At 38.7% G+C, this 25,866-nt stretch overlaps 6 protein-coding genes across 7 annotated transcripts; 4 read left to right on the forward strand and 2 right to left on the reverse strand.

Moving 5' to 3' along the window:
* Positions 1-191: 191 nt before the first annotated feature.
* LOC121776988 (disease resistance protein RGA2-like) lies at positions 192-1,097 on the reverse strand. The gene is made up of 3 exons (XM_042174120.1): positions 779-1,097; positions 605-710; positions 192-342 (listed from the first exon to the last, which is right to left on the reverse strand). Exons 1-3 carry the CDS (start codon positions 1,095-1,097, stop codon positions 192-194), a joined length of 576 nt encoding a protein of 191 aa, XP_042030054.1.
* A 1,178-nt stretch (positions 1,098-2,275) lies between these two features.
* On the forward strand, positions 2,276-5,894 carry LOC121775756 (acyl-coenzyme A thioesterase 2, chloroplastic-like). The gene is made up of 5 exons (XM_042172797.1): positions 2,276-2,958; positions 4,286-4,463; positions 4,626-5,095; positions 5,220-5,348; positions 5,570-5,894. Exons 1-5 carry the CDS (start codon positions 2,359-2,361, stop codon positions 5,708-5,710), a joined length of 1,518 nt encoding a protein of 505 aa, XP_042028731.1. The 5' UTR covers positions 2,276-2,358; the 3' UTR covers positions 5,711-5,894.
* A 778-nt stretch (positions 5,895-6,672) lies between these two features.
* LOC121776989 (pentatricopeptide repeat-containing protein At1g12300, mitochondrial-like) lies at positions 6,673-8,186 on the forward strand. The gene is given in 4 exon segments (XM_042174121.1): positions 6,673-6,726; positions 6,783-6,983; positions 6,985-7,801; positions 7,963-8,186. Coding segments are annotated over 3 exon segments (1,056 nt in total). The 3' UTR covers positions 7,786-7,801; positions 7,963-8,186.
* A 4,273-nt stretch (positions 8,187-12,459) lies between these two features.
* On the forward strand, positions 12,460-15,303 carry LOC121776342 (pentatricopeptide repeat-containing protein At1g63330-like). Of its 2 annotated transcripts, none has more exons than XM_042173517.1 (2): positions 12,460-14,650; positions 14,811-15,303. In XM_042173517.1, the coding sequence occupies exon 1, from the start codon at positions 12,550-12,552 to the stop codon at positions 14,632-14,634; it is 2,085 nt and encodes a 694-aa protein (XP_042029451.1). In that variant the 5' UTR covers positions 12,460-12,549; the 3' UTR covers positions 14,635-14,650; positions 14,811-15,303. The 2 variants fall into 2 exon arrangements, with proteins under 2 accessions (XP_042029451.1, XP_042029452.1); XM_042173518.1 differs by having other exon boundaries at positions 14,962-15,303.
* A 76-nt stretch (positions 15,304-15,379) lies between these two features.
* On the reverse strand, positions 15,380-18,570 carry LOC121776990 (formin-like protein 1; the record flags this gene model as incomplete). Its single annotated transcript, XM_042174122.1, has 4 exons — positions 15,380-16,438; positions 16,666-16,910; positions 17,472-17,668; positions 17,861-18,570. Coding segments are annotated over 4 exons (1,968 nt in total), but the record flags the coding sequence as incomplete, so codon positions are not given.
* A 171-nt stretch (positions 18,571-18,741) lies between these two features.
* Positions 18,742-19,303, forward strand: LOC121776991 (glycine-rich protein DOT1-like). The gene is made up of 2 exons (XM_042174123.1): positions 18,742-19,053; positions 19,169-19,303. The coding sequence occupies exons 1-2, from the start codon at positions 18,742-18,744 to the stop codon at positions 19,301-19,303; spliced, it is 447 nt and encodes a 148-aa protein (XP_042030057.1).
* Positions 19,304-25,866: the final 6,563 nt, after the last annotated feature.

The raw sequence follows: 25,866 nt of genomic DNA on the forward strand, positions 1-25,866 counted from the left end.
GTAATAACTTTGTAGATATCAAATTAAAATAAATATTAAAATAGATGAAATTATGCTAACATGGACTATGGAAACAACATATTCTATTTAGAAATTGACAACACAAGTTTTCCTCCAACATGAAACAATCCCAAAATTTGATTGTGAATGAAATCAAAATGAACACAATGAAGATTCTGCAAACTACATGATCAAACAGCTTTCTTCTTCTTCTTCTTCTTCAAGGATAAATCTAAGAAGACAATGAAATCTGAGTTGCTTAAAACCCGAGGAAGACCAGAATCATGCTCGAAACCAATATCCCACGGAGGTACTTCAAGCTGCCCTGCCCGTTCGAGCGACCTTTAAAACAAACTCAAAATTGTTGAATACATCAAAATATATGGTAAATTCATGTATTATGTACTGAACCATAATATCATATGCTTTGAAAGGCAACCATCTTCTTCTCCGAATCACCACTCAGCTCAAAGTTTACTCATCTTTTCCCTTCTCAAGGCAATCTGATTCAGACAACCATCAACTATCATCAACTATTCACAAATAACACAATCCAAAACACCAATTTCACTTGGTTTTCATCAGATCATGAAAAAAAATCTACCTCTGTTTGCACACTTTTTGCAGTAGTGATCCAACAAGCTCTGCAATCTTTTTTCCAATACTCTCAAATTGTGGTGGAACTTCTTCATTTCCATCAAAAGCATTTGCTTTAATTATGGACCAGCAATCATCATTTGATAAGCCTATATTCAAGGGGGTTCACAACTGAAGCAACCTTTTGACTCCTGGTAGTGATGATAATAAATGTCATTTCCCATAGTTGAAGTAACTCCTGACATGAAGTTCATAAAGTCTTCCCACTTTGGAACATCTTCATTCCAGACATCGTCAACAACAAGAAGATATTTTTTATCCTTGAGAGCTTCTTGAAGCTTTCTCAGGATAGCTTCCCTACTCAGACGGTCATCACCACCATCTGAAGTCAATGTTGAAAGGATTTTCTTGAAAAGAATGATGGGATCAAAGGTTTGAGAAACATGAACCCAAAGAAGTGATCCAAATTGAGCCTTCACCCCTTCATAATTGAAGTTCATGCTATGCACAAGAAATAATATTCATGAATTATGAATGAAAATCCACTTGCTTAAAAAAAATCAGCTCAAGAAGTAATAATGTGAAGATCTATGCCGGAGCGGAGCTATGTGGGAATTTTTATATTTTTCTAGAGGTATTTTCAGAATTTTATGTTAAAATTATAATTTTTTAAAAACATTATATTATTTTAAATAGTTAAATTTGAGAATTATCATTTTATATGGAGTATTTGTTATTCCTCCGTAAGATTATTACTATAATAAAAATATGATTTGGGTGGTTCTTATTGTAAGTTGATTTTAGTTTTTGTTTTGATTTCAAATAAATAATCTTAACGCTATATGATTTCAAACTGGCTGGACTTGACGGCGGGTTTTATGGCTTAATTGGACCGAACTGCTTGACGGTTCGTGGTTGAATCGGTCAGTCTAGTCCGATTTTTAAAACATTGGTCAAAGCAAAGGTGTGTGGGTACTAGCAATCTCACCATCAGTAGAATATTTCGAATATCACATTAGATATAATTTCACTCAAATTAAACTTAATGAGAAATTTCACTAACAAAATTACTTTATTAAAAATATAAAAATTAAAAAGGAATTACATAAGGAATGATAGAATAAACAAATTGAAAGTAAATTCTTTATAGATTCTTAAATTTGGATAGAAAATTTAAATTGGATTTTGACTCTCTCCCATCTTTGGGTGATGCTGCATCGACATGGCACGCATTTATAGGCGGATCCACATAGCCCTATAGAGGGGGCATTTGCCCATCCTCATAAATTTGTATTTATAATAATTTATTTGAATTTCTTCTTAAATGACCTTTCTCAATTTTTCAAATTATTTGCTTATGTATATTTTTCTCCTTTTTTATTTTAATTTCTGGCTCTGCCCCTGTGCGCATTGACCTGCACCGCATCGCTAGCCCCACCCGGCGCTATCCTCGCCCAAGTCCCACCCGACGACACCCCCTGCTCGGGCAGCTAGTCCGGTTCGATGCCCTTGATATTATTTGCACTTGATTTAAGTGATTAATTGCTACTTCAAAATATAATTTTCAAAACTATATGCATTTTTAATATTTTGTGGTAAATGATTTTCATCAAAAGTTTTAGAAATGGTAATTTTATTGAAAAAGAAAAAAATAACTGAGCTCAGTCGTCCTTCAATGGCGCCTTGAGTTCACAAACTACCAATCACAATCTATTGATAAACGCCACGATTATCTCTCATCATTTCCAGCTGAATGCATCCATGAAAACTCCACTGAAACCACTCTCTCACTTCCTATTCAAGTCGAAACCAATAAATCATGCCAAAGTTCCTTCACTTGCTCCCCACCTTTTCAATCTCCCCACCAAATTCCTCCCCAATTCACCCCTAATTCCACAAAACCGCAACAAAACCCTACAAAATGGACTCTCCGTCTCCAAATTTCTCAATTCCATTCCAAAATTCGACAAATCCACTCAACGAAGATCGATTTCATCCGCAGAATCAAACCCTGCCGCTCCCGATGCAGTCACCTTCGCTCCGCCGTCGGAGGCGATCGACGCCGGCTCTTCGATCAGAAAACCGCTCAGTTTGTGGCCGGGAATGTACCATTCGCCCGTCACAAACGCATTGTGGGAGGCAAGGTCGAAATTTTACGAGAAAATTTCGAATGGATCGGAAAATGGCTCAGCTCAGAGTGAATTGATCGCGAAAAAACCCTCGGCGAGTCGAACGAGTATTTTGTACAAGTTTTCGAGTGATTATATACTGAGAGAGCAGTATAGGAATCCGTGGAATAACATTAGAATGGGGAAATTGCTGGAAGATCTCGATGCTTTGGCTGGAACTATATCTTTCAAGGTAGTTTCCAATTCCAACTCTCACACTTAATTTCTCTGTGTCGTGTGTTGTAGGTTTGTGATTCCATCTGTATTGCTTGTTTGATTTATGACCTCAACTTCAATTTTTGTTTTTGAAAGCTTAGTATATCGATTGAAAGGTGTTTGTAGAAATCGAACCATGATTTTTAAAGCCCATTTTGGCGTTCATGTATGCTGTTGATTTTCTTGTGGTTTGAGCAATGCAATTTATGTGAAATTATGGTTGAGATTTTGTGGTCTAGGCAAGTAAGAGTTGGAAATTGAATGACTGATGGTGGCTGCTCTGCCTTTGCTTCGCTGGAGTTGAGAATTTGTCGAAACAAAGTGCTAAATTTGGTGAAACTGTGATCAAACACGGCCTTCTAGTGACGCGTCTCGAGTGTCCAATGTTGATTATCACCAAACCACAATGTTCGTGTAGAAAAAGGATGCATAACTTCCCATTTAGCCCTTGTAGTCGTTATAAATTTCTTGGAGTTAGAAAGATGTGAGGTCGTGGGATTGGAAAATGGCACCATTGCTTAAATTAGATTCGTGTCATCCTATTCAGCAATACGTCCTCTTCTTGAGTCCCTATTTTCTTGCTCGTTTAGAAAATGGGAGCTTTGCTTGTTACCTATATTGTGTTTAGATTATACTCCCTTGTCCTTAAATAAGTGTCCTGTTTGGAAATGAAATTTATCTCTAAGTGTCATGTTTCAGAATTTCATGGTAAACTGATGCAAAACTTCCCATTTACCCTTATAATCATTACACATATCTTGAAGGTAAAATGGATTATGGACACGAGATCGTAGAGCATGGCATTCGTACCATGGAGTTTAGCCCTGTTGCTCAAATTAGCAAGTCGGCTATTACCACCCTATTCATCAATATGTCTTCTTCTTGAGTCACTCTTCGCTTGCTCGTCTAGAAATATTATAGCAGCTTGCTAGTTACGCATATGATTTATCTCATTTAGATTATACTCCCTCTATCCCTGATAAATGAAGTTTATCTTCGAATTTGTGTCCTATTTCTGAACTTCATGGTAATATGATGCGGACGCTCCCATTTTACTCTTATAATCATTACAAATTTCCTTACATTCAGTTCGTCATACTATAATCAGGGGTAAAAAACATAAAACTACCCATTCATTGGCATCTGTGTTTCTACGGCTAGGGGCATTTATTTGATGATAGAGGGTGTATCTATTATCTCCTTGTAGGAGATCCTCTGTTTATTTCGAAGTATGGCATTGCTTTTGTAATTACCCGCTTCTCTTATTTTCGTTAGAATCCTTTCTGATTTTCTGGATGCTCCAGCACTGCTCTGGCAAAGATAGCTCCACTAGGCCGCTGATATTAGTCACAGCATCAGTCGACAAGATGGTCCTGAGAAAACCTATTAAGGTAGACACTGATCTCACGATAGCTGGGGCTGTTACTTGGGTCGGACGATCGTCCATGGAGATCCAACTAGAAGTGATTCAGTCTTCTGAAGGTACATTTGATGCCATAACCATGTTATTGTTTTTTCCTCCTTGTAAGTGAGCATTATGTCCCATGCCCGAAAAACCGAACTAACTGACAATTTGTAGGAACTGAAATTTCAGTTCTCCGGTATCATTTTGCGCTGTCTTTCACATTTTTCGTTTTTCTGCAGAAACATTGGATCCCTTGGATGCAGTTGCCCTTACGGCTAACTTCACATTTGTGGCTCGTGACTCCGAGACTGGAAAATCGGCGTTGATTAACCAGATCACTCCAGAAACGGAGAAGGAGAAAGAAGTTTGGAAAGAAGCAGAAGAGAGGAACAAATTGAGGAAGAAGAGGAAACGCGAACAGAAGAAAGAAATCAATGACGGGGATACGGACAGGCTCAACGAAATGCTATCTGAGGGTCGGATTTTTTGTGATATGCCAGCTTTGGCCGCCCGAGATAGTATTCTCATCAAGGATACTTGCCTTCAGAACTCACTGATGTGCCAGCCGCAGCAAAGGAACATTCACGGGCGAATATTTGGGGGGTTTTTGATGAGGCGAGCTCTGGAGCTTGCCTTTGCGACCGCTTATGCCTTTGCAGGAAGCGCGCCTTGCTTTCAGGAAGTCGATCATGTAGATTTCCTTAAACCAGTAAGTCGATGTCACGTTGCCTTTCTGTAACCATCGTGCATGGTGCAAACACAGTGTTTATCAATTCTGAGGAACGAAGAAAGCCCAGAAAGACGAACCTAACGCTGTTACTCTGATGACACAGGTTGATGTTGGGAACTTCCTCCGTTTCAATTCCTGTGTGCTGTATACAGAACTCGAGAATCCGAGTAAACCTCTGATTAACGTGGAAGTTGTGGCGCATGTTATGCGGCCCGAGCTTCGATCGAGTGAGGTCAGAATTTTTTTATGGTATTTCTGTTTTGATTTACAAATCACACTCACACTTATACACGTTGGGTGACTCGAACACCCGGATTTATTGATATTCACACCCACACTTATACACGTTGGGTGACTCGAACACCCTGATTTATTGATCAGAAGGGAAATGTTTTACCGACTGAGCTACCAATTGAGTTTCTTCTAACCTATGATTTCCACCTCTCTCTCAAGGTATCCAACAAGTTCTATTTCACCTTCACCGTGAACTCGGACGCGCTGAGAAACGGCCATAAGATTCGGAACGTTGTACCTGCGACGGAAGAGGAGGCGCGGCGAGTAATCGAACGAATGGAAGCAGAGAGGTCTTATTAGTTGAGCCTCTAAGATTATAAACCCTTTTCATCGCAATATATTGAAATCTCACTAAACACTAATATGTGTAGGATTTTATGATCTTATCATTCAAGATAATTTGGATTTTAAATATTAAATTTTTTTTTGTTTGATGTAATAGATCAGGGCAGTTTTTATGAAGAGGATATAATTTGGGTTTCAAGTTGTATCTAGGATGAGCCTCAAAGTAACTATAGTATTAAAATATTTGGTTATCTTTTATTGATAATTTCATTTTAAATATTTGTTAATTAGGATTATAAAATCGAAAACTATATTATAAAAGAAACAACTCCGATTTCTTGAAATATTACACTACGTATATTATCTGAGCATCCTCCGCAACCATGTAATTAAATTCTTACTGAAATTATTATTTTATAAATTAGAAAAGAAAATGCATACTTTAAATAAAATAATCAATATTTAAATAGTGTTTTGAATTTATAATGTCATATAATAATTTTACATATTTTAGAATAAAGTTATCAAAAAAATAATACTAATATTAACATGAAGTATTATTAATAATATTAATATTATATTAATTATTTTATCAGTAGTGAGATCAAAAGAATAATGTATTTTGGAATTATTTTGTTTTAATAATGAGTGTATATTAGCAGTACTCCCCATGACTTAATTAAGTTGAAGCATTTTTGTTAGACATAATAATTAAGAAACTGTGCTCTTATTAAATTCGTTATTAAAGTTAAAATAAAATATGAGATGTGGTAAAGTAGTAAAGATAAGAAAGAGAGAACTAAGAAAAATAATAAAGAAAATGATATACTAATATAAATTTTTTTTTAACATATTTGGAGTTTCCGCAACGAACATGATTGAATTTGGTTGGGACGAATAGATTTCAACCTAAGCCGCGCGCAATAGATTTCAGTACTGTTAAAGAATTAGATGGTGCTGTTAAATTGTTTGGAAAAATGAAGAGTATGCTGCCTGAGCCTTCTATTCTAGTGTACAACAATCTTATGAGTGTTTGTGTAAAGATTGAGCAGTATTCTTTTGCCCTTAATGTGTTCGATGAAATAAGGGACTGTGTGACAATGGTAGGCATACTGATGTTAGAAACTTATTGAATGAAATGACCGATCTTAAGATATCTTTGGATGTGATTACTTTCAATATATTAATTGATGCATTATGTAAAGAAGGAAAGATGGAAGAAGCTGAGAATGTGTTGGAAACTATGACGAAGCAAAATATATGTCCCACTGTGGTCACATATAATTCACATATTTGATGGATTTTGTATGAAAGGTGAAACTGATAGAGCAAAACAGTTACTTGATTCCATGGTAGGGATGGGCTTAAAGCCTAATATTGGTAGCTATAGCAGCTTATTGAATGGATATTGCAAGAAGGGAAGCGTGGATGAAGCTTGGCTTCTTTATCATGAAATTCCCAGTAAAGGTTTGGAGCATAATACGCGTACTTATAGTACCATGATACATGGATTATATAGTAAGAATAGATTTGCTGAGGGTCGGAAAGTTTTCAAGGATATGGAAGCTCAGCAAGTGCAGCCTAACTTGCATACATATACCATATTGTTGTATGGGCTGTGTAGGAATGGGGAGATTGATGAGGCTCTTTCGTTGTTGAGCATGATCGAGGATAAGGGATTCACTCCTAACACAGTCACGTACGGTGTTGTCATAAATGGATTATGCAACAATGGAAAACATCGCATGGCAAGAGATCTTTTCAATCAACTTCCATTAATTGGTGTACAACCTGATGTGCACATATATAATATGGTCATTGGTTCATTTTGTCAAGAAGGGTCTTGGGAGGAGGTAAAACGTTTGCTGGTAGAGATGGAGGATCGTGGCTGTGGACCTGATCATGTAACATACAATGTCATCATCGGGAGTCTGCTAAAGCAAAATGAGGTTGACAAGGCAAGATCATTCATGGAAGAAATGCGTGAAAAGGGATTCTCAGCCGATTCTGCAACTTCTTCGATGCCAAGTGGATATGATTATTTCCTCAAATTGATGAAGGACCTTGAGGCCAGGGAAATTGTATTCTAGTCGATATCAATTGGAGGTTAGTGACATTATCACCATTCTATATGCATAATAATACTGCATCAATTATTGTCTTTTTCACATTTGAGGCATTGAAGAAGTTAATATTTCAATAGATTTAATCAAAAACTTCTGTCAATACTGCTGTTTTTGGTTCATGTTGGGTTTGTTTTCATGCAGACATCGCTGTTTCTAGTGCAGGTAAACGCAGTCTAAGAGCGCAAGGTTTATGTATCGGATCTTCAGGCTGAGTTCGATTCTTTATATGCTTGTGATATACTGATATATGAGTTCCTTATTGCTGCATGATGTAAAAACAACATTCTAATATTATGAAACTATGGTATTTGTTTGCAAAACATGTTATATTTTGTTGTTGAGGGTGCTACCTATGCATTTTGCATGGCTCGTGCTTTCAAATCTATGCTGGCCTAAGACTCGACCGCCAAGAATATCACAAATAAACATGACTCAATTGTTGCTTTCACGCAACCCTTGCACTTTCACGCTGCAAGAATACGTATCCCCAAAGTTGTATATTGTTTTGATTGACCGATATAGTGATAAGTTGTTAGAGTATTATGTAATATTTGCACTAGAATTGCGACATGTATTATTTTGGTTAATAGGTGGCGTATCGCTGTTGAAAGTAATTTGTGTTTTGAAAATAAGTATATATTATTTGTTTGATTTGAGAGAATTATTTGGGGGCTAAGGTGTTGTATATTTGAGAATGATATATGTGCTAAAGAAATTATCAATATGTCAGGAATGACTCAAGGCATATGCTCTACTGATTAATGAAAGGAAGTGATAAAGTTGACAAGAGAAATGATATGTTATATGATGATGAATCTGACAGGTAACATATTATCGTTGAAAGTACAATTCAATTTATATGATTAAGCTTGTTGTACGAGTTGATAGAATTGTTGGGGGATGCTATTGGAATTTTTATATTGGTTGATATCAGATTGAGAGATATAGTAGGAATAAATGTTGTACGACACTCTAGTTACTAAAGTTATTACTTTGTGATGTGGCAATATAGATTAAAGTTTTAGAGTTTTCTATAATTTGTTTGCACTACTAGCTTTTAAAGCTCACCCTCTTCTCTCTTTTGCAGAGTAAAGTAGCCAGGTATTTCGCTTGTTGGGCAGCTGCACACGTCAAGTCACAATTAAAGTTAGAGTGGTATACGTGACATGTTTAGTTGAGGATTCTTGATACGTATAATTGAAATGTTTTTGTTATAGCATGTTGCTAATTATGTAATAGTGTGTCTATTTATCTATTTCAGTAAAAAAAAGTTTACAGGGTTTAATGGAAGATTTTTACTAAGAGGTTGAGCGTATCAAAATGTGGCATCAATTATTCGGTTTCATGAATCGATTAAGGGGCGTTACACTTAAAATAGTTATGTTTGGCTCTCTCATAAATGGATAATGCAAAAAAATTGGAGTATTTGCAACCTAATGTTTGGATGTATAGTTATCATTCTAGTAGTTTTCTTGGCAAATTTTCTCTTGAACTCAATCTTATAAAAGTACAAATGTCAAAATGTCATATATCTGTTACAATTTCTTAAGAATAATAGACAATAGCTCTGGGTCAGACGTACTATTCAATTGTTGACTTATAGAGGTTTAAAATTAGATTGATTATTTTTCTTCCATTTTATTACTAGCTGTGATTGTGGTATATAGAATGGAGATAAGTAAAGTGCAGCTGACTGGTCTATTAGAAGATGAACTAAAGCACTATATGAATAGCCATCTCAATATATGATTAGGCGTAAGTTGTACCCCTCGGTCTCATGATAGAATCATTTTGCCATTTTAGTACGTTTCATAATAATAAAGTAATTTCCCTTTTTAGTAAAAGTCAACACATATTTCCTCACCTACTTTACTCTCTCTTACTTTTTTCTCTCTTAATTTCTTCACCTTTTTCATTTTCTACTTTATTCTTCATTTACTTAATTCACCTGACACAATTTTTCTTAATTTCTGTGCCGAAAAAAACGCCTTCATTACTATAGAACGGAGGGAGTAGGTTATAGTTATCTGTCAGTGTATGTTAGGTTATAGTTATCAGTCATTGTATGTGTCTCATTTGGAATTAACATAAGTTTGAAATTCAGAAGATATATAGGCAGGAAAATATTATAATATAAGTCTTACTTTTAAATATTAATCGTTGTCATATAATCAGGAAAATATTATAATATAAGTCTTACTTTTAAATATTAATCGTTGTCATATAATCAAATATGAATAAAGAGAGTTTAATGAAATATGTTAACTATTTTGATAAAAATAAAATGAAACGTGTAATGGCAAAAAAATCCTAAATCCTACTCTGCGGCCTCTCGTTGTCGGAGGACCTACTCCGAAGCCTCTCGTCGAATGCAGGGAAGACTTGAGGGAGGCTAGGAGCTGCAGGCATCGGAAGTTCATCATGGCGCGTTCGTTGATCTTGCCATCGTCCTTGCAGAGGAAGTCACGGACGACCATGAACTGTTAGGGAGATTTACTGAATCGTGAACAACTGGATATTCTGAAAGGCGTGAATAACACTTTCATCAAATCAATTTGGTGATTCTACCAATATTTGATCGGATACAATTCAGGTTTTGAAGTTTCGTATGTTGATTCTGCGATCACACTTTGAATCGAAAAATATCAATAAGAAGAGGCCTGAAACGAAACATCGCGTCTCTTCACGAAGCATTGCGTCTCTTCATTTCTTAACTGATTTTTAACAGTTTTTTAAGGAGTTTCGAAAATTGCAAATCGGTCCTTCGACTATCAGAAATTATATTTCCGGATGAATTTTTTAAACAGCAACTAGGGGTGAGCAAAAAAACCGAAAACCGAATATCCGAACCGAACCAAACCGAAATTTTGAAATTCGGTTCGGTTTTTCGGTTCGGTTCGGTTTTAAAAATAAAAATAAAATCGGTTTTTCGGTTCGGTTCGGTTCGGGCGAAGAAAAAAAACCGAAAAACCGAAAAACCGAATTATATATATTCTATTAATTTAATATATTATATTATATATAATATATATTCTTTTAATATATTCTACTATATAATATATATTATATTTATTATTAATTTTATATTATATATAAATATTCTATTAGTATATATTAAATAAAATAAAATACACATATATAAATATATATTTATATTATATTTATTTTTTCAGGTTTTTCGGTTTTTTTTCGGGTTTTTCGGTTTTGTTCGGTTTTTTCGGTTTTTTAAGTTCGGTTTCGGTTTTTCAGTTTCGGTTTTTCGGGTTCGGTTCGGTTTGGATTTTGAACTAAATTCGGTTTTGGTTCGGTTTTGGCAAAAAACCGAACCGAAACCCGAATGCACACCCCTAACAACAACTTTGATGGAAATAAAAAATTTCCAAGCTGACCTGGAAAATTTTCTAGACAGCTCGACCCCAGCCAGGGGCTGCCGGGCCGCCCCTTGGACCCTGCAACTTGGGCGCGTTGCCCCTGAACCCCGGTCTAATCATAATGAATTCAAATAAGTGTGCACTCCGCACTTCCAAACTTATATGATGTCTCATTATGATAATATTGATCAATCAAGTTAATCCAATTAGACTAAAATAACCAACATGAACAACTGCAACGGGTGAGCTTCCTCCTTACCCGAGTCTCCGTGGAAATACTCAGTTAAACCCTTTACCATCGAGAGGGCTATGCCGTCTTGAGCTTGGACATTCATGATCTCTGTCTCCATGTGTTTTGAGAACTCGCTCATGACATCTACGAGCGTCACCCCTGTTGGTCCCGACGTTTCCCAGTCTTGAGCACGGCCTTTCTGGAACATTCTGCTGCTGCACTTGAGGTCTTTAAATTATAAAGTTCTAAACCTAAAAAAACTTCTTAGAGATACAGCTCTATGTTTTCTTTTGGTCTCAAACAATAAGTTATGATCTGAAATTAAGAGTCCGGTCAAAACTTAATGGTCGAGGTCAAGCGTGTGTTGACCGAATTAGTAACTAATTATGAATCAAATTAACCTAATCACTATTCCCTAAATTTAAAATTACTATGGCCAGGCAGATCCACCTTAAAACAAAACCAGATAGTATTAGTAATAAGTAATGTATTCAGATATTTTGATGGTAAAGTGTCTGTTCCAGTGCTAAATTATTCACCTTTCATTTTTATTTTTATTTTACTTTATGCTTTTATTCGAACACTTTAAAGTAACAATAGGATGCCTTTAATTTTATATTTCATACACTACCTTTTATTCAATCACTTTAAACAATTGGAGTAGATTTACTTTCTTCGTGATGCAATTTTCTTTTCTTTGATTTCATTTACTGAGTTTGGATTCGAGATTCTCATGATGTTTTTTTTTCTTTTATATTTTGTTAAATTGATTAAAAAATAGTAATATTTTATTTTGTTAAATAATTGAGAAAAAAAATTATAGTATTATTTTGTAAAAATTTCAATTATTCAAAATATTTACATTTACACTATTTTATCTACAAAATATAATCGAGACTTTGTCATATCATTGCTGAAACAATTGAGAGAATAGTTTATAGTATCATTCTTATGCAAAGTCTCAATTGTTTAAAATGTTTAGTATTAAGTTTATTTGTATTTAAAATAAATTATTTTACTTACTGATATAATTTAATGGTTGCAATAAAACTTCAATTGATTCCAATTTAGCCGAACAACAGAGTACTTTCTTTACACTTTCAATCTCACCGCCGATTAAGGAAGATGAGCAGAAGAGCTGCAATCGGTCTCTTTCATGGAAGAGGATTTCTCAATCTATGCTCGCATAAATCGGGTATTCTCTCTCCTCTGTTCTCTCTCTTCTCTTCCAAAGCTTTTCAACCTAAGGCGAGCAGAATCGATTCAGTTCCTGTTAATGATTTAGACGATGCTATTAAATTGTTTGTAACAATGAAGAATATGCGGCCGAAGCCTTCTATTCGAATGTACAACAGACTTATGAGTGTTTGTGTGAAGATTAGGCAGTATTCTTTTGCCCTGAATGTGTTCGATGAAATTCTTAAGATGGGTTTCCCTGTTAATTGTTACACTATGAATATTGCGGTTAACTGTTGTTGTCACCTGAAAGATATGCACTCTGGTTTTGCTATAATGGCCTTCTTTTTTAAGAGCGGTTACGAACCAGATGCTGTGACGATCAGCCCTCTCATTAAAGGATTGTCTTTAGAGGGTAAGGAGGGGGAAGCTGTGAACTTATTCCAAAAGGTTCTGGATAAAAAATTTTGCGAGCCTAGTGGTGTTATGATTCTGCACTTGATAGATAGTTTATGCAAAACTGGACAGGTTGTTGAAGCTTATGATTGGGTTCGTAGATTAGAAAGTTGTGGGTTGAGACCAGATGTTTGGGCTTATAGCGCATTAATTGATGGGTTATGCAAGGATGAAAAGCTGGATGACGCTTTGAAACTTCTACCCGAGATGGTCAGCAAAGGTATTTTACCTAATGTTGTCACATATAGTACCGTAATTAAGGGACTGTGTGACAATGGTAGGCATACCGATGTTAGAAACTTATTGAATGAAATGACCAATTTTAAGATAACTTTGGATGTGATTACTTATACTATATTGATTGATGCATTATGTAAAGAAGGAAAGATGGAAGAAGCCGAGAATGTGTTGGAAATTATGACAAAGCAAAATATATGTCCCACTGTGGTCACATATAGTTCACTTATTGATGGATTTTGTATGAAAGGTGAAACTGATAGAGCAAAACAGTTACTTGATTCCATGGTAGGGATGGGCCTAAAGCCAAATATTGTTAGTTATAGCAGCTTATTAAATGGATTTTGCAAGAAGGGAAGCGTGGATGAAGCTTGGCTTCTTTTTCGTGAAATTCCCAGGAAAGGTTTGGAGCATAATAAGCATACTTATAATACCATGATACATGGATTATATAGTAAGAACAGATTTGCTGAGGGTCGGAAAGTTTTCAAGGATATGGTAGATCAGCAAGTGCGTCCTGACTTGCATACTTATACCATATTGATGGATGGGCTGTGTAGGAATGGGGAGATTGATGAGGCTCTTTCATTGGTGCGCATCATTGAAGATAATGGACTTACCCCTAATATTGTTATCTACAACAGCTTATTAAATGGATACTGCAAGAAGAGAAGCGTGGATGAAGCTTGGCTTCTTTTTCTTGAAATTCCCGGTAAAGGTTTGGTTCGTGATACGCGTACTTATAATACAATGATACACGGATTATTCAGTTCGAATAAATTTACCGAGGGCCGGAAACTTTTTGAGGGTATGGAAGCTCAGCTAGTGCAGCCTAACTTGCGTACTTATACCATATTGTTGGATGGGCTGTGTAGGAATGGGGAGATTGATGAGGCTCTTTCGTTGTTGAGCATGATCGAGGATAAGGGATTTACTCCTAACACAGTCACGTACGGTGTTGTCATAAATGGATTATGCAAAAATGGAAAGCATGGCATTGCAAGAGATCTTTTCAATCAACTCCCGTCAAAAGGTTTGCAACCTAATGTGCATATATATAATATGATCATTGGTTCATTTTGTCAAGAAGGGTCCTTGGAGGAGGTAAAACGTTTGCTGGTGGAGATGGAGGATCATGGCTGTGGACCTAATCAAGTTACATACAATGTCATCATCGGGAGTCTGCTAAAGCGAAATGAGGTTGACAAGGCAAGATCATTCATGGAAGAAATGCGTGAAAAGGGATTCTCAGCCGATTCTTCAACTTCTTCGATGCCAAGTGGAGATGATTATGTCCTCAAATCGATGAAGGACCTTGATCCCAAGGAAAGTTTATCCTAGTCCATATAAAGTGGAGGTTAGTGACATTATCACCATTCTTTATGCTTATATTATTTTATCAATTGCTGTCTATTTCATATCGAGGCATCCAAGAAGTTAACATTTCAAGAGATTTTAATCTAAAACATGTATTGAAACTGCTGATTTTGGTTCATGTTGTGTTTGTTTCCGTGCAGACATCATTGTTTCTAGTGCTGGCTTTCTGTATATGCTTGTGATATCCAAGTTCCCTATTGCTGCATGATGCAAAAAAACTTTCAAATGTTATGAAATTATATACGTTTGCAGAATTTGTTATATTTTGATGAGCTCATCTCAACTTAACAGTTTGTCGTTGAGGGTGCTACACTAAACCCAGCTAATTCTACCTATGCATTTTACATGGCTCTACTGCTTTCAAATCCATGCTGGCCTAAGACGCGACGCCAAAAAATATCAAGACGCCGTCGCTGCCTTCGTTTTACCCTTTCACTTTCAATACACCTTCATGAAGAGCTGTCTTTACTTCGCATGGTTGAAGACTTGAAGATGATTTACTCTTATATAGTGATAATATAGTTGCTTAGCTCTCTCATAAATGTATTACGTAAAAAAATTTGGAATATTTCCAACCTAAAGTTTGGATGTATACACAGAGAGTTGATGAATCATAAAATCTACTTTAATAAATAAAATGAGAAGTGTAATGGCAAAAAAATCCTAAATAAATCACATACTTACATTCATCATCACATTAGCAAGAGAGTTTGATCTAATAAAAACAACAAGATTACTAGTATTTTAAAGTCACTTAGCATATGTTACATTATTACATATAAACCAATTGACAAATCCCCATACAAGATTTCTCCATCACTCAAAGAGGAGAAACACTTGATTTCTGCATCACACAATTCTGTTCAAAAAACTTAATTCGATGCTGCATCCAACAAAATACACGGAGGAATTGCCGAAGACGTTGTCGTTTCACCCGCGGTAGGCCTGGGCGCTACTCCGACGAAAAATCCTCACCGTCGGAGGAGCTACTCTGTGGTCTCTCGTCGAATGTGGGGAAGACTTGAGGGAGACTGGGAGCCACGGGCATCGGGATCGGCAGGCCCGAATTCATCATGGCGCGCTCGTTGATCTTGCCAACATCCTTGCAGACTCGGTCGAGAGTCGAGAGGAAGTCGCGGACGACCATGAACAACCGCAACGGGTGGGCTTCCTCCTTAGCCGAGTCGCCGTGGAAATACTCGGTCAAACCCTTCACCATCGAGAGTGCTATGCCCTCTTGCGCTTGGACGTTCACGATCTCCGTCTCCACGTTCTTCGAGAACTCACTCATGCAGTCGGCGAATCTCCGGCTGCTCTCCTTCGACGGGAGCACCTCGTTCAGCTTGAGCACCTCGGTGATCTTCGAAACCCCAGCGGCTAGTCTTGCAACGTCGTTGCTGAGCACATCAGCGTCCATGGCAGCGGCTTTCTTCACGTTCGTGAGCTCTCCGCCCAATCCCGAGACGACTTGAAGACCTAGCTTCCGGTACTCCACTTCATCTTGGAGGGTGGGCGTCGGGGCGGTCGGATTCTGGTCGACACCGGAGAGGCGTGCGCCTTCCGCCCTGATGATCTCTTGGACGACAAAGTGAAGAAGTGTAGTCTTGCCATCCGAGCCCTTCACATCTACGAGCTTAAGAAGCGTGTCGAGCTTGAAAGCATGGGCATCACCCCTGTTGGTCCCGACGTTCATTCGGTTCCCGGTCTTGAGCACGGCCTCTAGCAGTTTCCGGAACATTCTGCTGCTCTTGAGTTCTTTACATGCCAACTGCATGCAAGAAACGAAAAAGCACCGAGATCAACACACCATAGCAGATACAACAAGGCGAGCATAACCGAACCAAAACCGAAAAACCACATTTATGTCGTTCGTATAGAAGTTCAGATTTCTATCCGAACGACACTCGCCTTTGACCTAACCAACCATACATCTAAACAGCAAACACACATAGCTATAAAAGTCTAGGGCAAAAAATCCGAGTTGAGTAGATTTACCTCTAGCGTGTCGAACGACCTCTTGAGGTGTTCGACTTCCGACTCAAAGTTGGCAATGTAGAGCATTGCATCAACCCTCTTAAACGCAAAAGGTATACCAAGCACTGCTTTGAGAAACGCTTCAGCCGTACCAAGTTTGAATGGCGATTCGTCTCTGAATTCCTTTAGCTTGCGCTCTTCCTCTTTCGTAGGCGCCATCCTTAACAAACTCTCAAGTAGCTCGCTCCCCAGTGCATCCGCGTTTCCTGTTTCATCGAGGCAAACGAGCAACGAGAGACCAGAACTTTAGAAACACGAACAATGATTGGCTAAACACTCATTATTCACATTTATACAAACATGATTTTTCTAATTGTTGCATATTTACATCACCATAATGAAGAGAGTAAACCACAAGAAGAAGCAGAAGTAGCAGCGAACAGAGATGAACCAGCAAAGAAACAATCGAAACACAAGAAACAAAAGCAAACGAGGCAGCTAAATAGACAGCTTAGCTGTAGTCGCTGCATGACAACGAGCAAGAAGCAACACCAACCAACACAAGAGCACAAGAATCCAATGCTTCGAAACAACGATCAAAAACATCTCGACATACACAAAACCATGCTCCAAACATGAATCTCAATACTTTCGACAAAGCAAATGTATGAGACACAAAGCATTCACAACAACAAACACGAGAGCACAAGAATCCAAAAACCACGATAAAAAAAACATCTCGACACACACAAAACCATGCTCCAAACAAGAATCGGATCCCATTCCTTCCAACAAAGCAAACACAGGAGATATAAAAACACACTCACCTTCAACGAGTGCTTCACAAACTTCATCAACGGTCACATTCAGAGCTCTCAGCAGTATAGCAATGTTCTGAGACTTCTTCGGATCAAGCACGAGGTTTTCTTGGCTGGCTTCCCCGACCAACTGGCGCCTAACCCCGTCTTTCCCGTTTCCATTCGAATTCGCCATGAACAGCGTCTCGATCATCTCCTCGTTCAACCTATCACATATATATCACCCTCTGTTACATTTAAATCCCGCAAATCGGCCTCATCTTTGGACTCGTAAACACGCAACAACATATATCCAAATAAATGTACAGTAATTTCCTAGTACTAACATTTAGCTACATATATACTTATTCGATGAAAACATGTGATTTCTATGATAAAAATAGTAAAGTTTTGCTTACTGAAATGAACTAGATTTGAGCTGATCCCAAACCATAGCTCTGTCTGAACCAGCTCTCACTTTATCCCAATGCAGAGGTTTCAACTTCGGCTTCAAAATCTCCTCCGAATTACCCAAACTGCCCTTGTCCGCTCCCACCACTTTCCTGGTGGGGGCCACGAGCTCCGGGGGGCCGGCCGCGGCGTCCCACGGCCGGGCAGGGGGAGGTGGGGCGGGAGGGGCGCTCGAGAAGCTCGAGGTGCGCGGGGAGCAGTCTCGGGTGGTTGTCCCGCCCTCCTCCGTGGAGGAGGGCGAGAACGGGGAGAACGCCGGGGCCGGCGGCGGAGGGATGAATCGCCGGAGCGGGCCCGGGAAGCTGGCGAGGCTTTCCGGGGATTTTGATTGTGGGCTGGCGGCGTTGGCGGCGACGGAGGGGCTGCGCTCCGGCGAGATGGAGTAGGCCGGCGAGTTGAAGGGGAGGGAGTTGAGGCTTCTGCTTTTGTTGAATTCGGTGGCTTTGTTGTTGTCTCTTGGGGAGAAAAATTCATCTTCTTCTTCTTGTTGTCCTTCATCGTTTTCTTGATTTTCCGGGGGATTTGGCCGGAGAGCTGGCGGGGGAGAGGGGGGAGGGGGTGGAGTTCCGGGGAGCCGAGGCGGTGGTAGGTGAGGTTGGGCTGGTTGTGGGGGGTGGAAAGGGTGCCGAGGTAGAGGAATTCGGAGGAGGAGGAGGTGGGGGTGTGGAGGGGGTGGGAGGGGGGAGGGGGTTTGGAGTCGGAGGGGGGGGTGTCGGGGGGGAAGAGGCGGAGGCTGTCGGATTTGGGTGGAGGGGAGGGGGAGGGGGAGGGGCGGAGGCGGAGGAGGAGGAGGAGGAGAGAGAGGAGGGAGAGGAGGGAGAGGGAGAGAATGAGGGAGATGAGGAGCTTGAGGGGCTTGTGGGAAGGGTGGTGGGAGGAGGGGAGGACGAGGGAGGAGATGTTGGCGGGGAATGTGGCGAAAGCGGAGGAAGTGGGAGAAGAGGAGGAAGTAGGGGGAGGAGGGGGGAGGGAATCGGAGGGGAAGAAGGGGTTGGGGGGGTCGGGAGGGGGGAGGGAGGAGGAGAAGGGGTATTTGGGGAGTTGGGGTTCGGGGGAGGGGGGCGGGGAAGGGGGGGTTGGAGATGGGGGAGGGCTGGTCCAGGGGGAAGAGGGGCTGGTGGAGGAGGGCGGCGGTGGGGGAGTGATGTGGCGGCGGAGGAGGAAAGGAGGAGGAGGAAGGTGAGGGTGGCAGCGGGTGGGAGGTGGGAATGGTGCATTTTTTTGTTGGGGAGAGTAATGTGGGTTGAATTGGTTAGTTCTTTAACGGCGGCGGAGGGAGAGGTGGTGGTGGTGGTGGTGGTGGTGGTGGTGGTGGTGGTGGGAGAGGGGGTTGGAGGAGTTATGCCGCCAGTGACAGAGTTTCAGAGAGTAAAAGGAGTACTATTATTTAATTGGCTTTTCATTACAGGGGTCAAAGAAGGTGGAGAATGAGAAAAGATGGCGAATAAAAATAAGCTTTTTCAATACTCTCCTTTTGTTATATTTATTTTTTTCTCGAATTTACTAATGCTAGAGTATAGTACGTGCTACTACTTCCTTTCATAGTAAAAATCATATAAATATAAAAAATATAAAGTTTAAAAAATTAGTGGAATATGATTTCTATTTTTTTATTGATTTTATTAGAATGTGCGTGAAATGAGTTAGTGGAATGTGGGACATACTTACTATTGATGGTAAAAAGTGCAATATGACTCTTATTAAACGGACTAAAATAACAAAATGTGACTCTTATTATGGGACGAAGACATTAGTATTCCATATTTCATACTGCAATTATAAAATAAGAAAAGAAAAGTTCAAATTAGTGTTAATGGATAATCAATGAAGATAAGAGCATCTCCAGTGGGCGGACATCCCACTAGGACATCCACTAGGACATCCCAAAAACACCCCCTGCCACGTCACTAGGACTTCCCATCCCACTGTCACGTCACTAGGACATCCCCTCCTATGTCCGCCCTTCCCACTAGGACATCCCGCAATAAAAAAAAATCACAATAAAACATATTCATAAAACATAAAAAAACATAGTTAGAAAAAAAGCAAAATACATAGTCATTCAAAAAAAGAAAAATACATAATCCAACATCCCCGGCTCACTCTGCGCTGTCCTCGTCGCCCGTGCCGCGCCCGTCGCCCGTGCCGTCACCGTCGCCCGTGCCGCCCCCGTCGTCCCCTCCGCTAATCTCGGCGCCATCATCTCCAATGGGGGGCATCCCCAAATCGCGCCGACATCCATCGATGACATCCTTCAGCATCCTCTTGTACAGCGGATCGGTCGTGCTATGCCACCTATGCATGGTCCGGACCAAGCTTGTCGTTAACTGCGCGCGGGCGAGGCGGTCGATATCTTCTTGGGGAGCAGGGGCCTCCGATTCGACCTCGAACGACCCGCTACCGCTGCTGGTTCCCCTAGCCCTCCGTTGCGCAGCCTTTTGCCCAACCGGGCGACGACGACGGCGAGAGTCTGATTGCGGTAGCGGGGACACTTCGTCGGCTTCCGGGAGCTCGTGCGAACCAGCACTGCTGCTGTATTCACCGGAAGCGTTGATCTTCGTCCGCTTCGCCCAGCCCGATTCGACTCCCTCACAAAACTTTGGGGAATCCTTCACCACGAGAAAGGCCTCCCACTGGTCGAATTGTTTGAATTTCAAGGCTCTGTCAGGGTACTGAGCAAAGGCACGGTTCCGGACATCCTCCTCGGACATACCGCTGCTTGCCTGGCGGAGGTTGTTTTGGTAGAGGCCAGCAAATCAACTAAGCTTAGGCCTCAACCGCTCCCACTGTTTCCGGCACTGTTCGGGAAGGAGACGCTTCGCCCCAGCCGGTTTGTGTGTGTGGTAGGCTCAGCGATCCGATGCCACAATCTGTCAATATGCTGGTTGGCACCGACATAGGGATCCTCGAAAATTGCAACCCAAGCCTTCGCAAGCGCGGCGTTTTCCCACTGGCTCCAGATCGTCCTCTTTCCCGTCTCCTCCTCATCCTCCTCCTCTGCCACCGTTCGTGAGGAAGACCCTGGGGCTTTCCCCTTGCCCTTGCCACGTCCCTTCCCCCTGCCCCCGCTCATATCATCGGGCGTCTGCCTGACTGGAGATATCCCCAACTCCTCAAAAGAGAAAGTGTCTATGCCGGTGAACTGAGTATCCGGAACATAAGTGGAAGTGGTATCAATAGACTGCGTATCCACAACCGGCCGATAGACATCGTCCGCTAGTGGTTCAGGGCCCCTGCCACCCCCTCCCACATGCATCATCCCTGGCATCATCCCCGCCATCATCCCCGCCATCATCCCACCCATCTGTCCCATCATATTTGGGGTCATGCCCTCCATCCCCATCCCCGGCATCATCATATTTGGGGTCATGCCCCCCATCCCGGCTGCCCTGGGCATCATACCACTCATACCACTCATCTGTCCCATCCAATTGTACATATAAGGGGACATCATCCCACCCATTCCACCCATCTGTCCCATTCCCGGTACCGCTGTCGCATTTCCGCTGACGTTTCCCTCCAGGTCGATGGGAAACGCCGGAGTCTGCAACTCGCTCGTGGCCGGGGAGTTCCTATCGTTCTCCATTAAAAGTAGAAATGAAATTTGTAGTAAAAGAAGAGAGAAACTTGTTAACAACAAGTGGTGCAAATGAAATGAAGTTCAACGAGCCGTATATATAGAGTTTAAAAAAATAAAAAAATTTCGGACATCCGAGCGGGACGTCCGACCCTTGCCACAGTGGCGGACGTCCGCCCGCCCTTCGCAGGGACGTCCGAGGACACCCGACGTCCTCACGGGACGTCCGTATCCGACCCTAAACGCCACAATGGCGGACGTCCGGGTCGCCCGTCGCGACGTCCGACCGGATGTCCGACCGGACGTCCGCCATTGGAGATGCTCTAAGGTAGACTTAATTGTGAAATGATTAATAGGAGTATAACAAAAAAAAGTTGAAATTGGTGTTAGTAGTAACAGTGAAAAAGTTTTTATGGAGTACATGAAAGTAAATGAATTTTGGTGAATAAAACTATTTTTCATAAATGGAGAGCGATTCTTGAAAAATTAAGCTGGCAAAGTTTGGATTTAATAGTATCTTCCTAAAGTGTAAAAGGTGAGCTAGAAGACATTTTTAAAGGAATTTAATTGAGGATATAATTGCATGGCTCCAAAGTAGGAGTAAGTACGTTAATTAAATTGAAAAACCAGGTGTGAAAAAGATAGGTACAAAAGTCAAACTATGAGGTGAATATACAGATATGAGACTGGGATTCCATCTCTATGTGCATAAGACAATCCACTATAGGAGGAAAGGGGCGGACGAAAAAATGGGGCGAGGGTGGGGCGGTCTATAGTGGAGAGAACGTCCGCCCCGTGGCGGACAAGAAAAATGGGGCGAGGGTGGGGCGGTAGAGGCTTCGCCTCCTACGGGGCGATCGCTGGGCGATGGTGGGGTCCGCGGGGCGAAATGGGGCGATGGGTGGGGCGGTCTATAGTGGGGCGCTGGGCTATGGACGTCCGCCCCACTTTGATTTTTTTATTTTTTTTTAAATTTTTTTGAAAATTACATCTATAAATACTCATCCTCCACTTCTCATTATTTGCACACCAAACATTCCACCACGTAGGGGAGGTGCCGGTGCAGTGTGAACACTATTATGATGTTTAATAGGATAATATTTCGTTGTATACTTTTACCCACACTTTAATACAACGAAAATGTGGTGTTTAATTTTAATTTCTTCACTTATACCCGTGTTTTTATAATTACGTATAGTCCGATAAATTTAATTAATTATTATAATTGAATTAAAATTAAAATAAAAATTGGTTATAAAATTTTGGGGCTATTGGAAGTGTCCGCCTATAGTGAGGCAGTGGAGGAAAAAATTGGGGCTATGGACAAAAAAGTAGGACTGTGGACAAAAAAAAGGGGCGGGGCGATTGAAAGCATCCGCATATAGTGGATGCTCTAAGCATCCTCTTCTCAACTTAAATGTTATCTATTCATGCTTCATTTAAAAGTGAAAGTCATATTGAACTAATTTTACAATTTATGTACTTATTCAATTTATAGTATAGTTCTTAGAGTTCGTGTCGGTTCAAAATGATACTCCTAAGTTAGAACCGTTAAATTATAAAAATCGTACACCTAGAGGCTAGAATCTCATGGATAATAAAATTTAATACACTTTTGGTAATTATATCTAAGTAAAGTACTACTATATATTGGTATTCTTTATGACAATTACCTTATGTTTCCAAATAAATTTTTATTTATATGATGAAAATTAATTTATCCATGCGTTTCATAAAATAAATAATTCAATAAAAATAATATTTCGAATGGTATCCAATATATATTCAATATCATTAAATAACTGATTTAACAGACTTTGCATATCCACAGAGGGTAAAATACTCACACACTTAAAAACATGAAGAAAAAAAAAGGGATATGTAAGACTATGATTGAATTAATAACATAATGGAAACTTAGTAAGGAAAGTATAGAAAAGGAGAGTCTTCATGGTGGAGTAATAGTAAATGAATTATGAAGATTAGATTTTACAACAGGTCTAAAATCTTATGTGACAATTCACAAAATGTTGTCTCTTGGAATTTGCAGCCTTTTACTGCCAAATTTAACTTATCTATCTATATATATAGAAGTGTACCCCCCCTACACCCCAACCAACCCCACTCCCTACCTCCTTTAATTCCTATGCTATATTATGCCACTTAAATTATTACTACTAAAAAAAAGGTTGGTCCATTTGAAATTATATGAAAATTAATTGAAAAATTAATAAATCAATTAATAAAGTAAAAAAGATGTGTAAATAGATAATTAAAGTAATACTATTGAATATTATGATCTATATATTTTTAGTGTTTAATGAGTTGTAATAATAAGATATAGCGGTATTAATTGTAAATAAATTAATGTATATGAATAATGAGTTGATGACAACTTTTTCTAAATGAAAATGTCATATTTTTATGCGACGGACGAAAATAGAAAGTGCATATATTTTTATGGGACTGTGAGAGTATTATTTATGGGAAAGATGGTTAACAATTAAAAAAACAAATACATTTAAAAAAGTTGTTCAAAGTATCATAATTGAGAAGGAGAGAGTATTATTTATGGGAGAGATGGTTAATAACTAAAAAAACAAATACGGTTCTTCAAGGTCTCATAATTTACTAATTCATTCTACTTATATTTTATTTAAAACTAATATATATAAAAATGAGATCAATACATACCTATTTTTTTTACTTATTTTTTAAATATTTATTAAAACTCGTGTTTTTTCTTAATATTTATTAATGCCGTTAAAAAGATGTGACTCTTAATTGTATAAATATATTCAGAAATGGGAAGGTCGGTATCTTAATAAAATCTTGGTTCCATTCTAATTTTATATATTCAACTTTACTGATATTTATATACATGGGTGGAATACAATCCAATTATAATTATTCCCATAGTACATAAATAAAAACTATATAAATTATTAGATCACAAATTCAATGGTCTAAATTATGCTTCACCTCTCAAATCTATTTTAGTATAAAAACCATAAAACTATTATTTTATTTTAATTATTTACATTAAACTCAAATTTAAAAGAATATTCTTCGTTCATTTACTTTTTATATCACAAAATCTAAAAAATTAATTTTGATTTATTTTACCGTAAATATAAGAATGAATATATTTTGTTCGAAAATCTAGAATGTGATGAGTTTTGTAGTACCATTGAATATGATTTTAGGATAAAACTTGCGCATATCCAAACGAAGAAAAAAAATTGTCATTTATTTATATACTCGTAAAGCTAACCAATTTATAATATATTCCAAAGATATTTTATATTTTTGAATTTTTTATAACTCTTTATTTAATATTTTTTTATAAAATATATAGTATTATTTTTAATATGTTTAATTTGAATGAAATAGTTTCGAATTTAATATATAAAATATATTTATGAATATGGAACTCCCCGTGAATTATAGTACTTCATTTTATTTCTTAATACAATTAATAAATAATTCGATTATGCCATCAAATTAAAATAGATGTGCACCAAATTTACAATATACCAGTAATTCGAGATTTTTATGATTTATTTTTAAAACTGCGGCGACTAAGCATTTGGCAAATAATTTATATTTTTTCTTTTTCCTACCATTTGGCCAATATACGAGGCAAGTTTATACTACGTCAAATCAAAATGTATTTGTGAGAGGAATAAAAAATGAAAAGAATTAGCATATCTGCACTGCACGAATATATATATAGAAACAGTGAAAAAAAGAAGTGATGGCCAGCTATAGCAAAGCTGTGAACTGTAAAATGTGAATCTGCCAATTTGTGGGGTATCAAAGCATGAAAATGGCTCTTCAATTTCACACACAACACACACCAAAACCTTGTTATTTGTGAGCTCAAAAAACACACCTTTTCTGGTTTGGGTTTTTGTCTTCGCCAACAACAAGACATACAAAAATATTTTGTTTGGGTTTTTTCTTGAAATTGTTTACTATGCTACATGCTTCTCACATAGAGCAGCGGTATCTCTACTCACTTTTATCACATTTTATTGTTTTTTCTAATTAAAATAAGTTATAGTGGTACTATAGTATTTCAGTATTATTTGATTATCATAGCAATTAATTTAATCGTATCAAATTTGATAAGAGAATAGAATGCTACGTATTGCCTCTATTTGGGATTAAAGAATAAATATTCGAATAAATCTACTGCATCAGCATATATATTGTTAGTTACATTGTTAGTTACGGCGCCAACAACATTTATTTTTCATGGTGAGGTATAATTTCCAACATTATAAAATATGTCATTTTCGTTCATTGCCATTTAATTATTATAATTATTGCACCATTTGATATGATTCATAGAAAGATTATGCTTACCACAGG

Source organism: Salvia splendens, chromosome 18 (assembly GCF_004379255.2).
Source record: "Salvia splendens isolate huo1 chromosome 18, SspV2, whole genome shotgun sequence".
In the NCBI taxonomy this organism is placed as follows: domain Eukaryota; kingdom Viridiplantae; phylum Streptophyta; class Magnoliopsida; order Lamiales; family Lamiaceae; genus Salvia; species Salvia splendens.

What these genes read in the sequence shown, in the direction of transcription:
- LOC121776988 (XM_042174120.1), bottom strand. Translation starts at nt 1,097, where the DNA reads ATGAACTTCAATTATGAAGGGGTGAAGGCTCAATTTGGATCACTTCTT. An exon ending in TCACTACCAGGAGTCAAAAG is followed by an intron (nt 711 to 778) that starts GTTGCTTCAGTT and finishes CCATAATTAAAG; the next exon opens with CAAATGCTTTTGATGGAAAT. An exon ending in CAAAAAGTGTGCAAACAGAG is followed by an intron (nt 343 to 604) that starts GTAGATTTTTTT and finishes TTTGTTTTAAAG; the next exon opens with GTCGCTCGAACGGGCAGGGC.
- LOC121775756 (XM_042172797.1), top strand. Translation starts at nt 2,359, where the DNA reads ATGAAAACTCCACTGAAACCACTCTCTCACTTCCTATTCAAGTCGAAA. An exon ending in CTGGAACTATATCTTTCAAG is followed by an intron (nt 2,959 to 4,285) that starts GTAGTTTCCAAT and finishes TGGATGCTCCAG; the next exon opens with CACTGCTCTGGCAAAGATAG. An exon ending in ATGTAGATTTCCTTAAACCA is followed by an intron (nt 5,096 to 5,219) that starts GTAAGTCGATGT and finishes CTGATGACACAG; the next exon opens with GTTGATGTTGGGAACTTCCT.
- LOC121776342 (XM_042173517.1), top strand. Translation starts at nt 12,550, where the DNA reads ATGAGCAGAAGAGCTGCAATCGGTCTCTTTCATGGAAGAGGATTTCTC.
- LOC121776991 (XM_042174123.1), top strand. Translation starts at nt 18,742, where the DNA reads ATGAGGGAGATGAGGAGCTTGAGGGGCTTGTGGGAAGGGTGGTGGGAG. An exon ending in AGGAGGGCGGCGGTGGGGGA is followed by an intron (nt 19,054 to 19,168) that starts GTGATGTGGCGG and finishes TGAATTGGTTAG; the next exon opens with TTCTTTAACGGCGGCGGAGG.